This window comes from Pan paniscus, chromosome 2 (assembly GCF_029289425.2).
Source record: "Pan paniscus chromosome 2, NHGRI_mPanPan1-v2.0_pri, whole genome shotgun sequence".
Classification (NCBI taxonomy): domain Eukaryota; kingdom Metazoa; phylum Chordata; class Mammalia; order Primates; family Hominidae; genus Pan; species Pan paniscus.
In genome coordinates, this window is record NC_085926.1 from 106,397,531 (window position 1) to 106,414,521 (window position 16,991).

General features: G+C 38.2%; 1 protein-coding gene across 1 annotated transcript in view; it reads right to left on the reverse strand.

Annotated features, from left to right (window-relative positions):
* Positions 1–16,991, reverse strand: part of MYH15 (myosin heavy chain 15) — a 138,154-nt gene that overhangs the window by 49,067 nt on the left and 72,096 nt on the right. The window contains exons 23-27 of the mRNA XM_034957056.3: positions 13,737–13,979; positions 12,453–12,629; positions 10,266–10,411; positions 3,124–3,214; positions 785–1,174 (exon numbers count right to left, since the gene is read on the reverse strand). Coding sequence (XP_034812947.2) covers positions 785–1,174; positions 3,124–3,214; positions 10,266–10,411; positions 12,453–12,629; positions 13,737–13,979 — 1,047 coding nt within the window. The remainder of the gene's footprint in view (positions 1–784; positions 1,175–3,123; positions 3,215–10,265; positions 10,412–12,452; positions 12,630–13,736; positions 13,980–16,991) is intronic.

Genomic DNA, 16,991 nt, shown 5'->3' on the forward strand with positions numbered 1-16,991 from the left:
AATTAATATTAAATATTTCAGAAACCACTCCACATCACTGAAGATATTCTACATTTTTCTGACCATAGTCCATGGAGATCAAGCTTTATTGTCAGGCCATGTCTTTCCCAGATGACTTTATAAAATCTGCTCACAAGGAGAGAAGGTTGCAGCAACTAGCCATTTGCTCTGCTTAATCTAAAGCAAAGCTCCTCTCAACTACCAAAAGAAGGGTCGCTGATATCGATGATCTCATAGTAACCATTTGACATGACAGCTTGCAGCATATAGGCTAATAGGCTCAGTAAAGAAAGAACATGTGATGAACCTTTCTTATAGTACTGGCTGATTAGAAAGATGCCAGAGGACTTGAGGGAGAAAAAGTTCCCTCCTCTCAGCAAAGCTGTTTGTGTACACCATTCATTCAGATAGGTTCTAGGAGTATCCAGGCCATCACTGAGGAGCACTTATAACAAAAGTCATTCTTCAAGACAGACATAGATAGTGGCCTCAGATTTCTAGCTCACTTACTTGTGCAATCACTAAAAAAATCCATAAGGAACATGGATTTGAATTCTTTTAAAACCAGAGGCCACTGTCAGGTCACATTCAGGTGATGGCTGTGTGACCTTAACAATGACCACTAAGGTCAGGCCTGATCTATTCCGTCCGAAGGACTATAGTCTTCATTAGAAAATACACTGAGTCACTAAGCTGGCTTATTTTTCTTTTCCCTCCCCTCCCATTTCTTCCCCTCCCTACTTCCATGTTCAGAAGACCATGAGGATGGCATGGGAGTATCTACCTTAGCTCTTGTCATCTGCTCAACACGGGTCAGGAGGTCATCTACTTCTAGCTGCAAGTCACTCTTGTCTTTTTCCAGTTTCTGCTTGACCTGCTGTAGATTTTCTACCTGGCCCTCGAGCTCAGCCAGGCTGTCTGCATGTCTCTTCTTCAAAGATGCAGAAGTTGCCTCAAAGTGTAGAGTGGCTTCTTCCATGTCTCGGCGCAGCTTCTGGAATTTGGTTTCCTGTTTCTTAGTTATTTCCTGCTGAGCCAAACTGGATCCTCCTACCTCCTCCAGCCTCTCATTCAAGTCAGCCAGGTCTTGGGTGAGGTCAGCTCTCTCCCTTTCCAACTTGGCTCGAGTGGTCCTTTCAGCTTCTAGTTTCTCTTTCAAATCCTTTATTTGAGTCTGCAGCAAGAAATAATTTTGACTTTTACTAAGCACTTGTAGCAAGAGCTTTACTCTATTTTTTTTTAATCACAAAGCTAACATGAAACTTTTGGTTACCAATTTATAACTAAAGAAAACAGAATACACAGAAGTTAAGTGATTTGCCCCAATTCAGTACCAAGACCAGAATTAGAATTTGCAGTTCTGCCAAATTTTTCAGCCCTTGATGATGGGCAAGCTCATTAAATTATATAGATGGAGGGGAAAGCTTAGTAAAGAGCACTTCCCAAAGAAACAGGAAAATATCTTTCATATGACCAAAAAAAGTGTTTAAGAGCATTTATAAAAATTGGAATGGTAAATTTTATATACAAAAATCTTCCTCATTTGAAATTCGTTTATCTGATCTCAACTATCTAGGACTTGGGCAAAAATCTGATCAATAAAATGAACATCTTCAAGTTCAAGCAATTTAATTGTAAGAAATAGCATCAGTTTAATTTTACACACAATTCTAAAAAACTTGGTTACTTGGTTTTCTAGTCTGCAGGAGATTTCAAGGAAGAGATTTGAAATAACAAACGAGAGCTGGTGAAGGAATGTGGACTACTAAAGCGAGTAGAGATACAGTATCATCAGAGGCAGGATTATTGGAAAAAGAAGTGATAACAACTCTCAGAGCCCCAAGCCCTTTTAGTATAGGTCAAACAGGTCTACAAATCCTGAGAACATTACTGTATTACAGTACAATGAAGCCACTGATGTTATTATCATCACCTTAAGTAATTAGGCATAGATTAGGATAGGGGAGAAAACAAGATAGAAACTGTTTTAGAATATGTTTTCCTTTCCATTAAATAAGACTACTGTGGCTTAGAAAAAACTAATTTCTAGATTATATCAAATAAGTAGTCTATCAGTTCTATAGATGAGGTATGACAGAAAAGGTGCTTAAAGAAAGTATGATTTCCACATTCAAGTAACCATGATCCTCTTCCAACTGGTTATCATGGGATCCAAGAAAATATTTATCCCAAATAATACCACCATTGAACCAAACATTTCTGAAATGTTTTGTCAGAAATAATCTTTAGAGAACTTTTTGAGTCATCAAGGTAAGGAAATTTGTCTTTTGGATATATAGAAAAGTTTGTGTTTTTTTATTTTATTTTGGATAAAGTCAAGAGTCATTTGAAGACAAGCCCGATGAATATGATAACCACTTGGAGATTAATAGCATGTCTGAAACTAAAATGTTTACAAAACATTGAGACTGGTTTTCTTATTTGGCTCAAAATATCTCAGAAGATAAATATCAGAAAGACGTTCCAAAATTATTTTGAGTCATGGTTATATTACTAAGATATTTATTTAGCTCCAAAGGGAAATTATCCATCTAAATGTGTATGTGTGCATTTGTGTGTAAAATTACTTTATAACATGGTCATATGCTATAAAACTCACATGGTCTAAAACTTATAAATAGCTATCCATTATCAAATAATGTTTTGAGGCCACAAGTACCTATAGAACTTACTGATTTTCAATCGCCTTCTAATCACAAAGAATAATCATCATAAAAATTAAATTGCTAACACTGAATGCATACCATGGGTCAGGCACTGTGCTTACTACTTAAATATATTGTTGCATTTAGTAATATGAGCTCAATCGTTGCCAGAAGGATTCATGAGTGAAAAAACAAGTTTTGGATTTTAGCACAATGCCTGGTTCACAGCAAACAGTCAACCAATTAGCTATTCATTTTTATTATTCTCATAAGGAAATTTAAGCTTAACTCCATCTGTGGAATGCCACAATTTCCCTTCTTAACCACTGTTCTTTTCTGCCTCTGCCTGTGGTTGGCTAAGGGTATGAATACCTTGGCAGAGAATTAGTCATTGAACCACCAGTCATCACCCATGGATCTAAATATAAATACACAGGCATATTTGATAATTGATTACCTGAAGCTCTTTAACCGTCTTCTGAAGCTGAGCTACCAGGCCTTTCTCATTCTCCACTTTTGAATTCATCTGACTCATTTCTAATTCTTTTCTGTTTAGAAAAATATATCAAATACAATTGTTCAGAATAATAACATTTTGTTTAAAGTAGTTAGAATTATAATATTCCTAACACAAAGAAAAGGTAAATGTTTGAGGTGATAGATATCCCAATTACCCTGATTTACTCATTGTACATTGTATACAGGTATCAAAATAGCACATGCACTCCAAAAATATGTACAATTATTATATATCAATAAAAAAACACAACCAGGCTTTAACCAAAAGTAAAAAATACCATTTTGTTTAATTATGTTTTAAATTATAGATATAACACAATAATTCATTCTCATTTTAAAACTTCAGTGATTATACTTACATCTGAAGTTTTCTTGGCTATGATACCTGATAAGGTTTGGCTGTGTCCACCCGAATCTCATCTTGAATTTCCACATGTTGTAGGGGGGACCCAGCGGGAGGTAATTGAATCATGGGGGCAAGTCTTTGCTGTGCTGTTCTTGTGGTAGTGACTAAGTCTATCTAACAAGATCTAACGTTTTATAAAGAGGAGTTCTCCTGCACAAGTTCTCTCTTTTTGCCTGCAGCATCCATGTTAGATGTGACTTGCTCCTCCTTGCCTTCCACCATGACTGTGAGGCCTCCCCAGCCACATGGAACTGTAAGTCTGTTAAACCCTTTTTCCTGTATAAATTACCCAGTCTCAGGTAACTTTTTTTATCAGCAGTGTGAAAACGGACTAATATAGAAATTGGTACCAGTAGAGTGGGGTGCTGGTGAAAAGATACCCAAAAATGTGGAAGCGACTTTGGAACTGGGTAACAGGCAGAGGTTGGAACAGTTTGGAGGGCTCAGAAGAAGAAAGGAAAATGCGGAAAGTTTGAAACTCCCTAGAGATTTGTTGAATAGCTTCGACCAAAATGCTGATAATGAAATGGACAATGAAATCCAGGCTAAGGTAGTCTCAGATGGAGATGAGGAACTTGGGAACCAGAGCAAAGGTGACTCTTGTTATGTTTTAGCAAAGAGACTGGTGGCATTTTGCCTCTGCTCTAGAACTTTGTGGAACTTTGAACTTCAGAGATATGATTTAGGGTATCTGGTGGAAGGAATTTCTAAGCAGCAAAGCATTCAAGAGGTGACTTGGGTGCTGTTAAATGCATTCAGTTTTGTTTTGTTTTGTTTTCAGACTGAGTCTTGCTCTGTCACCCAGGCTGGATTGCAGTGGTACAATCTTGGCTCACTGCAACCTCCGCCTCCCAGGTTCAAGCAATTCTCCTGCCTCAGCCTCCTGAGTAGCTGAGACTACAGGCTCATGCTGCCCTGCCCAGCAAATTTTTTGTCTTTTAGTAGAGGAAGGGTTTCACTGTGTTGCCCAGGCTGGTCTCTAAGTCCTGAGCTCAGGCAATCTGCCCGCCTTGGCCTCCAGAGTGCTAGGATTACAGGCATGAGCCACTGCACCCTGCCTGCATTCAGTTTTATAAGGAAAGCAGAACATAAAAGTTTGGAAAATTTGCAGCCTGACAGTGTGATAGAAAAAAAAAAATCCCATTTTCTGAGAAAAAATTCAAGCCAGCTGCAGAAATTTGCATAAGTTACAAGGAACCAAATGTTAATAACCAAGACAACTGGAAAAATGTCTCCAGGCCATGTCACAGGTCTTCACTACAGACCCTCCCATCACAGGCCTAGAGGCCCAGGAGGAAAAATTGGTTTCGTGGGCTGGGCCTAGGGTCCCCGTGCTGTGTGCAGCCTAGGGACTTGGTGCCCTGCGTCCCAGCTGCTCCAGCCATGGCTGAAAGGGGTCAACATAGAGCTTGGGTCATGGCTTCAGAGGGTGCAAGCCCCAAGCCTTGGCAACTTCCACCTGGTATGGAGCCTACGAGTACACAGAAGTCATGAATTGGGGTTTGGGAAATTCCACCTAAGTTTCAGATGTATGGAAATGCCTGGATGCCCAAGCAGAAGTTTGCTACAGGAGTGGGGCCCCCATGGAGAACCTCTGCTACAGCAGTGTAGAAGGGAAATGTGGGGTCGGGGCTCCCACACAGAGTCCCTGCTGGGGCACTGCCTAGTGGAAGTGTAAGAAGAGGGCCACTGTCCTCCAGATACCAGAATGGTAGATCCACTGACAGTTTGCACTGCGCACCTGGAAAAGCTGCAGACATTCAACACCAGCCCATGAAGGCAGCCGGGAGGGAGGCTTTACCCTGCAAAGCCGCAGGGGAGGATCTGCCCAAGACAATGGGAACCTACCTCTTGCATCGGTGTGCCCTGGATGTGAGACACGGAGATCATTTTGGAGATTTAGGATTTGACTGCTCTGCTGGATTTCAGACTTGGATAGGGCCTGAAGCCCCTTTGTTTGGGCCAATTTCTCCCATTTGGAATGGCTGTATTTACCCAGTGCCTGTACCCCCATTGTGTCTAGGAAATAACTAACTTGCTTTTGATTGTACAGGCTATTAGGCAGAAGGGACTTGCCTTGTCTTGGATAAGACTTTGGATTGTGGACTTTTGAGTTAAAGCCAAAATGAGTTAAGACTTTAGGGGACTGTGGGGAAGGCATGATTGGTTTTGAAATGTGAGGACATGAGATTTGAGAGGGGCCAGGGGCAGAATTATATGGTTTGGCTGTGTCCCCATCCAAATCTCATCTTGAATTTCCAGGTGTTGTGGGAGGGACCCTGTGGGAGGTAATTGAATCATGGGGGCAAGTCTTTCCCATGCTGTTTTCATGATAGTGAGTAAGTCTCTTGAGATCTGATGGTTTTATAAAGAGAAGTCCCCCTGCACAAGTTCTCTCTGTTTTTGCCTGCCGCCATCCATATAAGATGTGACTTCCTCCTCCTTGTCTTCTGCCATGACTGTGAGGCCTCCCAAGACATGTGGAACTGTAAATCCATTAAACCCTTTTTCCTGTATAAATTACCCAATCTTGGGTATGTCTTTATCAGCAACATGAAAACAAACTAATGTCATACCCAATCCCTGCTTTCCCACTAGAGGAAACTACCATTATCCATTTAGTGTAAATCCTTCCAGAAATTTAAGTACTGACATATGTTTGTGCTTACATGTGTACATGTAGCTGTAGAGTTTCATTTTCCTTACTGTGATAGAATATCACATACATTTGCATGTATAGATTAACAACTTGATTGATATTAATATATTATTACATTAAGATATTGATAATAGCATTTATATTAAATATGTATTTAATATTAAATATTGTTATATTTAATATTTTAAATATATTATTGAATTGAGAATGTTTTTTTTTTTTTTTTGAGTTTCACTCTTGTTGCCCAGGCTGGAGTGCAATGGTGTGATCTTAGCTCAGCTCAATCTCTGCCTCCCAGGTTCAAGCAATTCTCCTGCCTCAGCATTCTGAGCAGCTGGGATTACAGGCGTGTGCCACCAAGCCTGACTAATTTTGTATTGTTAGTAGAGACAGGGTTTATCCATGTTGGCCAGGCTGGTCTCGAACTCCCAACCTCAGGTGATCTGCCCACCTTCGCCTCCCACAGCACTGGGATTACAGGCATGAGCCACCACACCCAGCCTGAGAATGTATTCTTATCAATATATTAAGCTTAAAAATCTTAAGCTATTATATTTTAAGCTAATTATTATATTAATAACATATTAATTCAATAATATATTTTTCTACACAAGCCTACACAGAGTACTCCATTTAAAAATTAACTATGACATAATATTTCACGATTTAGACATTCCTTAGTTTGAATTTCACAATTAATAAGCACTTAGGTTTTCCTTAATATTTTGCTTTTACAAATCAAACTATTCATAATCATGCCCCTTGTATACATGAGAGTGTTCCTCTAGAGTGGATACTGAGCAGGAAATTACTGGGTAATGTATAGGTGAGTGCTAAAAAAATAAGATACCCCTGTCCCTTGCTTTCCATTAGCAGTGTGAGATCATTGCTTCTCTACATTTATTCTTAATATCATACTTCTGAAATTTGCTTAGAAAATAGATTACTATTTCATTGTTTTATTTTGAATGCCCTCGTTTACTAGTAATGACTGCATCTTGTCAACTATTAGTATTTTTAAATGGCCAGTAAACCAAATGGAGCGCCTGTGTATGTTCTTTGCCCATTTTTCTGTTAGGTTTGTTCATCTAATTATTGAGTTATAGATTTTCCTTGGATTCTTGACATTTTTTATATTTGTTACAAATTTTTATCTCACTTTATAACTTGTCTCCATTTTATTTGTGTTGGCATTTGCCACATGTTTAAAATTTTGATGTCAAATATATCAATGCCTTCCTTTTGTCTTTGGCTTTTTGTGACTTGTTCAAGAAGACTTATCCTGTCAATTTCCTAAGAATTATTGACTGTATTTTATTCTAATTTTTTAAAAATTGTGGTAAGAACACTTAACATGAGCTCTACTCTCTTAAATTTTTAAGTACAAAATGTAGTATTGTTAACTACAGGCAAAATGTTGTAAAGCAGATCTCTAGAACTTAATCATCTTACATAATCAACTTTATACTCATTGAACAGAAACTCTCCATTATTTCTCCCTCCTCCCAGCCCTTGGCAACCACTTTTCTATGAATTTGTTTCTATGAATTCGATTATTTTAGATACCTCTATCAGTGGAATCATGCAGTCTTTTTCCTTTTTGTGACTGGCTTATTTCCCTTAGTATAATGTCCTCCAAATTCATCCATGTTTTTCCACATGGCAGGGGTTTCTTTTCAAGGCTCAATAATAGTCCACTGTGTATGTATATTTCACATACATACATGCATGTATATTTCACATACATACATGCATGTATATTTCACATACATGCATGTATATTTCACATACATGCATGTATATTTCACATACATGCATGTATATTTCACATACATGCATGTATATTTCACATACATGCATGTATATTTCACATACATGCATGTATATTTCACATACATGCATGTGTGTAAATTTCACATACATACATGTGTGTAAATTTCACATACATACATGTGTGTATATTTCACATACATACATGTGTGTATATTTCACATACATACATGTGTGTATATTTCACATACATACATGTGTGTATAATTCACATACATACATGTGTGTATAATTCACATACATACATGTGTGTATATTTCACATACATACATGTGTGTATATTTCACATACATACATGTATGTATATTTCACATACATACATGTATGTATATTTCACATACATACATGTATGTATATTTCACATACATACATGTATGTATACAGATGTATGTATGTGTGTGTTTGGGTTTTTTTTCATTTTTAAGTTTATTTTTTATTTCAATAGGTTTTTGTGTATATGTATACACACACACACACACACACACACACACACATCACATTTTCTTTATCCATTCATGTATCAGTGAATATTTAGGTTGCTTCTATATATTGGCTATTGTGAATAATGTGGCATCTTCTAATGGTTTTATGGCTTTGTTTTGACATTGAGTTCATTAGCGCAACTGAAGTTTGTGTTTATAAATTGTATGAGGTAGCAATTTCTCTCACCTCAGGAAATTAATAGCTAATAATTCCAATACCATTTAAGTCTCTTGTCATTGCTAATTTGAAATGCCACCTTTATCGCTTATTGTTTCAGATATACATAGGTCTATTTAGGGGAAAAGTTTTATAATAAAGTTACAACTTTTTAAAAATATGGATTTCTAAAATGCCAGAACTCGTGACCTGTGGCCTACACAACATACAGTATCATTTACACTTTGCTGGTTATCATTTGCACTGAAACACAACTTCAAAATTGAATGCTAAGGGAACTCTATCATCATTTTGCTTTAATCATTCCATTCCATTCATAAGGTCGCTTGTTTCATCGTTTCTAAACACCTATTAAGCCCAGTAACTTGTTAGCAGAATATGAGTCAAGCCTCACCAAGAGCATGTATAATAGCATATGTATATACCAACAAGAAAGCCAGATGCTCACAGCTGGTCACTGGACTCTCTTCCCTCTTTCACTGTGGGCCTCAACCATTGATATACTACTATCTTTAATGTGGCCTTTTTTGAGACAGAGTCTCGCTCTGTCGCCAGGCTGGAGTACAGTGGCATGATCTCAGCTCACTGCAACCTCCGACTCCTGGGTTCAAGCGATTCTCCTGCCTCAGCCTCCCGAGTAGCTGGGACTATGGGCGCATGCCACCACGCCCAGCTAATTTTTGTATTTTTATTAGAGATGGGGTTTCACCATGTTGCCCAGGATGGTCTCGATCTCTTGACCTCGTGATCCACCCACCTCGGAAACCTGACCCATCTTACTCTTCATCCTCACTGTTTTCTTCTCTTATTTGGTATAATCTAAATAAATTGAAAATCCCTAATGGTTAAAAGAAAAAAAAAAGTCTAGTTAAACAGAGGAAGATGACAAAAGGGAGAAGGTGAGAAAATCCATGTCACTGACTAGTAGAACTAAACTGAGAAAGCCAAGTTGCCCTGAGTTCTTTGGGGTGTAAGGAATCCAGATGAATTGAAAGTTTCCCTAATTTTCATCATTTTCATGGCTTGTTTTAGATTTTAAGGTTTAATATTTATATAGTAAATTATTTCACCAAATTCCTATATAAATATTAAGTTATGTCTGGCAAACATATATTATTTAAGTAATCTGAGTATGTAAGTCTTTACATCAGGATCAATTTTTTTTTTTTTTTTTACATTTTATGCCATTGGTCTCGTCATGAGTAAAAAGGAGAGTGTCATTTTTATTTTTTTGACTTATAGCTGCAAGTTCCCAATAGTTTACATCTCATATACCTTACACCATTCTTTCTCATTTGCTAGTCAGATATTTTCTGTTACGTCCTTCTAGATTATGCATCTGGTCTCTTTACAACTATAAAATAAAGTCCAGTAAAGAAAAAAAAAATTGTTTCCTAGGCTTGTTATCCTTGCCTTGGGTCTTGAGCTATCTGGCCCTGGAGTCCTAAGGATAAATGAAATGAGAAAGCTGTTCCTTCTAATATAAGGTCTCCAACAATCTCATGTCAACAGAAAAGTGGCTTACTTCCTCAGCTCTTCTGCCAGGTGTCGCTGGCTGCTTTCCAGGTTCTCCATACTTTCCCGATTCAGCTTTAAATTGCCCTCCAGTTTGTGCAGTTCCCTTTCACAGTTCATTCTCGCTTTTCTCTCCTGCTCAAGGGCACCCTCAAGCTGACAAAAGGAAACATTATTTAGCTAAATAAATAGGTAGAGTTTATACTTCACTAGATGTGTTCATTAACCACTTACCTTCTGGAAAAAGAAAGAAAGACACAAGCACAAATTCTATAAATGATGCCCAGTAACATAGATATTTCCAAATAAATATTGCATATGTCAATAGGTTAACAAAAGAATCCAGAAATCACAGGGATGGAAGAAAACTAGAAATAACAGAATATGAGTTCTGTCTTAGGGAAGGAACCAACAAGAAATGGCCAGTGAGCCCTTGATTGATCGTTTTCCAATGATAGGAAGCTCACTTCTTCACATGGCAGCTCATTTCACGGGTGGATAAGTCCATTTACTTGGGAGTGCTTCTTCATAAGAAGCCAAAATATTCCCTGTAAATTCTATCCACAAGTACAAGCTCTGCTCCCTGGAGCAACACCAAGCAAATCAGTTTCCGCATGATCATCCTTAATAATTTGGAAGAACCCCTTGGCATCACTGGCCCATTCAAACACATTCTCACACGTCATGATTTCCAAGCCCCGTCACCACCTTGGTACCCTCTTCCAGTTCATAACATTATGTCATATTCTGGTTCCTCACTAAATGTTCCCCATCAGAACATTCCAGTTTTGTATGGATTAGTATTGCCAGGAATTATATAGAGGTTAATTTTCCAGGAAGCTAGATAACAGTCACAATATGGCTTTTTATTTATTGATATGTTTACTTTAAAACAATGGAAGATATCCTCTGTAACCAGCCAAAGAGATGAAATTCAAATTGGGAGGGAGGGAGAAATTCTGGAAAGGATTCCAAATTCATACGTTGAAATCCTAATTCCCAGTATGATGGTGTTGGGAGGTGGGCCCTTTAGGAAGTGATGAGGTCATGAAGGTAGAGCCCCCATGAATGGAATTAGTCCTTATAAAAGAGATCCTGGAGAGCTCCCTTGTTCCTTCTGTGATGTGAGGACACAGGGAGAAGTCACCCTCCATAAACCAGGAAATGAGTTCTCACTAGACACCAACTCTGCTGGTACTTTGATCATGGACTTCCCAGCCTCCAAAACTGTAGGAAATAAACTGCTATTTATTTGCCACCCAGTTTGTGGTATTTTATTATAGCAGCCTGAATGGACTAAGACACCAGGAGAGAATAAGTGTGTGGGTGGGTGTGTGGGTGTGGGTAGGTGTGTGTGATGTGCATATATAAGCACACAAATAAACACCCAAAAATCCTTACGCTGAGGCTTTGTGAGATATGTAATTATTGGAAATAGGAACAAATGTAACACAACGAATAGATAATAGAAGAAATTTATATAGAGGCAGGAAGAAAGAGCAGCAGATAAGAAGAAAAAAAAAAAACCTAACCACTCTTGTCAACAATTTTATAAAGGCTACACTTTGGGGACTACTGTGAGCATAAATGCATACACTATGTCAGCTGGGGTGGGAAAAAGGAAGAATTATGAACCCACACATTGAAACTGGTGTGAAACAGCTTTATTTCACAGGGCATTTAGAGGCAAAATAGGGGCATCATCTCTAGAATCTTAAAAGTATTTTCCAATGGTGTAGGTAGAACACAACTTGTGGCTCACATATCTTTCAACCATAAATAAATCTCAGCACACCACTGGAAACACACATGGCCTTTAAAACTAATCCTTCAACACTAGTGTCAAATAGAGTACCAGCATATCTGTGGGGCAAAATACCAGGTTCTGTGGGAGATATGGGGAAAAGCCAGTCACCTAGAGTGATAACCCTTTACCATTCATCTTAATGTTCTTTTTCCATTGCCCAGGGTTGAATGAAAATTGCATTTAAAAACTGACAGATTATATGCAGAGACCTCTCTTATACTATCATGGTTTTGTGTATAAGAAAAAGAACCCTTTTATTCTCAATAATCAGGAAAACAAACTATGCTACTAGGTTTTTCTGAAACTGTCAAGATAAATTAATGAAGTAAAAACTGGAGTTATGTATATATGTAGACAGATAGATAACTAACCAGATACACCGTTACTGACCTCATCAACTTGCTGTTCCAGCTTCAGATTTGCTTTGCTCAGGCTGCTGAGCTTCTCCTCCTCCATGTGCAGGTCATCCAGGGTCTGCTGATGGGCCTCCTGCACAACCTTGGCTGCTCTGTTAAGTTTGCTGATATCCTCATTTAGAAACTCTACTTCCTCAGTCAAGTTCTTGACCTGTGGGAAGAAGATGACAGCTTCATTAAAGCCACTGCTGGAAAGTTGGGCATAACACTGAGAGTCATTTCTCTTCTGTCGTCCAAAACTACGCATGAGGTATCCAATGTCACAAAGAGCTGTATTTAGCCAAATTTCTGATACACTTTCAAAAGCTACATTTAGTTTTTCTCCCACAAAAATAATCTGTTATCTGTCATGGTGAGGAAATGGAGTATTCTGTTTAAACATTAATATGGGTAAATAATTAACATTATTTATGATTATTTAACATTATTAATATGAACTAAATTGCATGGCCAATTTAATTCACATTATTATATAACAGTAACAACACTAAAAGCAATTGCAATTTCTATTGAGGAGTCATGGCATGTACTGATTGTGTTGTGCCTCAGTATCCCAAGAAAGTGGCAGTTAAAGAAAGGTTCCAGCTGATAAAACATGCAAACATGGAAGTTGACTATATCAGGCCCATGTGCTTTTTATGAAAGGGAATCAATAAAAATAAGAGTGCTATTTAATAGCCTGCCAAAATTACGGTGTCACTTTGGAGATTGTGTATCAGAGGCTTGATGCGGACTCCTCACTGTCCTCAATCCACACACAGATGCGCAAGTTAAAACCCTCAAACAAACTCTCAGCCAAAACAAACAAAACATGAAAGCCCTTAACTAGAATTAAAGTGACATCTTCAAGGTCAAACTCCAAATCAATGACACAGCTGGGGACTCAGGCACATCCCAAATTATCTTTTAGCAAACCATACCATGCTCCCTCTCCTTCCAGAAAAAAAAAAAGGGTTCTTACAGGCCCGATGAAACCATTTTACTCTATTACAGAGTTCAGATGCAATAGGATTGAAACAAATGAAAATGTTTCATTTGGGAGATTAAATAAGGTTCCATAAGTTCAAATTGGAAATCTGAATTGGGACAGCATAGTTGATCAGACTCTGTATTTTGTGCCAGTTCTGACTCTCAATGCTGTAAAGTTGCAGGCCACTGTGTTAATTAACTTGAATAAAGCAAGTCAGATACCAAAACCTGATTTGAGAGTGGAATTCTGGCTGCTAGGCCTTCTTAACTAACATTATGGAAAAAGTACCTTGTGCTCTGTAGTACGCTTCTCCTTCTCTGACTTCACCAACATTGTTTCCAGATCATCGATTTCTTTCTTCAACTCAAAACATTCATCTTCGAGTTTCCGCCCCCTGGCAGTCAGCTCAGAATTTATCTCCTCTTCTTCCTCCACCCTCTCCGACAGCTCCTTTACTCTGGCCTCCAGCTGGATCTTGGATTTAATCAGCCACTCGCACTGCTCTTCAACATTTGCCAGTGTCTCTTGCTCCTGCCATGATGAGGAGAAAATTGTTGCCAACAGCTGGAAGTAATTTATCAGCTAGGCGAAAATGCTGCTTAACACACAGCAAAGAGATAATTGCCTGCCCTCTGCCCAGCACTTTCACCTACCTTTCCTAAACAGCTGCAATAATATTCCCAGGTCCCTGATCCGATCACTGAGAAGTGGAGAAGTTGCTTGTGTTTGGAGGTGCTTTCAATCTCTCAGGCCAATTCAGTAGATTAGATTACTTCTTCTAAAGCACTTAATAGAATCCTGGTGGCCTAAAGGAGCTAGCATGCCTCCAAAAATCAGTGGTGTGCTGCTTAAACCACAGCTTCTGGAAATATCCATGTAGGCACAGAGTTTGGGGTTGATAACTGCTCAGGAAATCATCTTTTAAGAAAGCAGAGTTCCCTCTGAATATTGCACTATAACTGTTATAAGTGCATGGATGTACATGTTTAATATACATACATCTCTTCTAATAAATTGAGCTGAGTCATATATTTTTTAAATTCATAGGCTAAATTTAGAATTCATAAGGTTATTTGCAAGTCACTAACTACAGTTCACTGTTATTTCCAACTAAAATTTTTGCCTCAATGATTCTGCCAGCACGGAGTTACACAAAGAGCATGTGGTACTCTTTCATTTATCCTTTCACAGGCACTGCCTCCAGCTCTTACTGGGTGACCCATTGTTTCTGTGTTATGGGTCAAGTAAAAAGCAAAGGGGCTTTTTACTACAGAGCACCTTTCATAACTTTAAACCCCTCTAATTTGTCTTCTTTATTGGCTAAATAAAACCTCTTCTTCATAAGCAAGTTCTTAATTGTTGCGTGTCTTGCTGTAATATAACTTTACATACATTTTCATCTTCCATCTCGAGACCTCACCTATCCTTCATAATATGCCAGTTTGGGCAACATATTAATGATCCATTTGCCTCACTTAACTTGTGTCTGCTAATTAGATCAAGAGTCGGGGGCTGGGGGGAGGTAAAAATCCAGGCTATTGGCCTCTGAGTAGCTCCTGGCTGGAGAATGACTGCCTACCCAGCAAACGGGGCTCAAAGAAGCACAGATGGAGAGAGGTATAGAATAATAAATGTACAACTTCACTGAAAACCCCAGAACAGGGGCTAAATAGAAAGAAGTATCAGGACATTTAGGAAGGGTCAATGCAAATCAGAGAAGCTTCCAATGTATGGGAAATAATGGGGACATTTTATCTTAGTTCACCCCAGGTTGACAAGCAGAACAGTTTTTGCTGCATTCCATTCAGCCTGTATACAAGACCTGTCACCATCACTGAACAAAGAGGACAGTCCAATCGACCATCATTGATCTCTTCATTAAACATGACAGCAGGATTTGGGGGCTGAGCAATGGTGTAGCAGTTTAGCAGTAGGAAGATTCTTTCCCCAATGGCAGCTCTCTGACATACTCACAATGTTAATTGGAATGGGGTCACTCAGTTCTGCTGGAATTTTGACTAAGCAAAGAAGGATTTCAAAATATTTCTTTTTTTTTTTTTTTGGATTCTTTTGTGTTTAGCTTTCTCCCTTAAAATAAATAATCATAAATAGATATTATATATAATAATATATAATGATAGCTCTGTCAACTTCTTAATCACAGTTACAATCTGAACTCATCTCAGCCTTCTTGGGTTTGCTCTAGAGTTTGCTTCCATGTGTTTCCCATGCTCCCTACAATGATCTTTGACATGCATATCAAGCTTTTGTCTACCATGCCCTACACAAGCTGGGTCCATTTCTATCTCCTGCATCACCCCAGGTAGCACCGGCTACTTTCCATCAGTAGGAAGAATGATAGAAACTGGGAGGCCAGGTCTCAACCAAAGTTACCTATTCCCTAAGCCAAAATATTTTACAAATTGTGATTCTTACAGTTTCTTACAGTAGCTTTGAAATGGGGCCCAGGAATTTGTATTTTTAACAAGCATACCAGGTAAGACTGTATACACTGAAGTTGTAGAATCACTGCTATGTTAAATATGTATCAGAAATGGGGGTTTGGGTGTAAAGTCTTACATAAAATACAGCCTGTTGGCATGCTGGTAGATAATACAGCTCCAAAATATTAAAAAGTAATAATAATAAAAGAATAACTTGTGTCAGTCTGAAAGCACTAAATTTTCTCTGTTTTTAGTAGAGTTTAAAAATAAGAAAAACTGTTGTTTCTTGTTTAAAAAGCAAGATAAATTATATTTGAACACAGCATTTTTCAACTTAACGCTGTGCTAAGTAAAGTATTATAAAGGTGGTTAAAATTTCATCCTGGCCCTTTGGGCTGTTTCAGGATCACAGTAGTCCGAGGGCTAGGGAGGAGTAACATGAAAGAGAGTGAGTAATGATACGTTAGCATCATACTGTAGACAGAGGCTTGAATGCCAAAACCAGGTGTTTGGAGTCTAAAAATGTATGTATTATATGATCTGAGGGTTGCTCACCCATGAAGCGACATGATGCTTTTTTAAAGACAATGGTTCTTAATCTGGACTGGATATCAGAGTCACCCATAGAGATTATTTGGACCCACACAGAGTCTGCTTAATCAAAATATCTGAGAGTGGAGTCTAGGCATCTTTATTTTTATTTTTTTTAATGTTTCACAAATAAATTTGATACAAAGCCAAGGTTAAGAACTGTTTTAAAAACTCAGCTCATTGAACAATGAGAACACATGGACACAGGAAGGGGAACATCACACTCTGGGGACGGTTGTGGGGTGGCGGGAGGGGGGAGGGATAGCATTAGGAGATATACCTAATGCTAAATGATGAGTTAATGGGTGCAGCACACCAGCATGGCACATGTATACATATGTAACTAACCTGCACATTGTGCACATGTACCCTAAAACTTAAAGTATAATAATAATAAAATAAATTAATTAATTAATTAAAAAAAAAAGCTCATTAGTAATGTTGATTTGGACCCAGGAAGGGGAAGCAGGGAGACCAAAATCAGGATATCCGACTAGAAGCACACTGC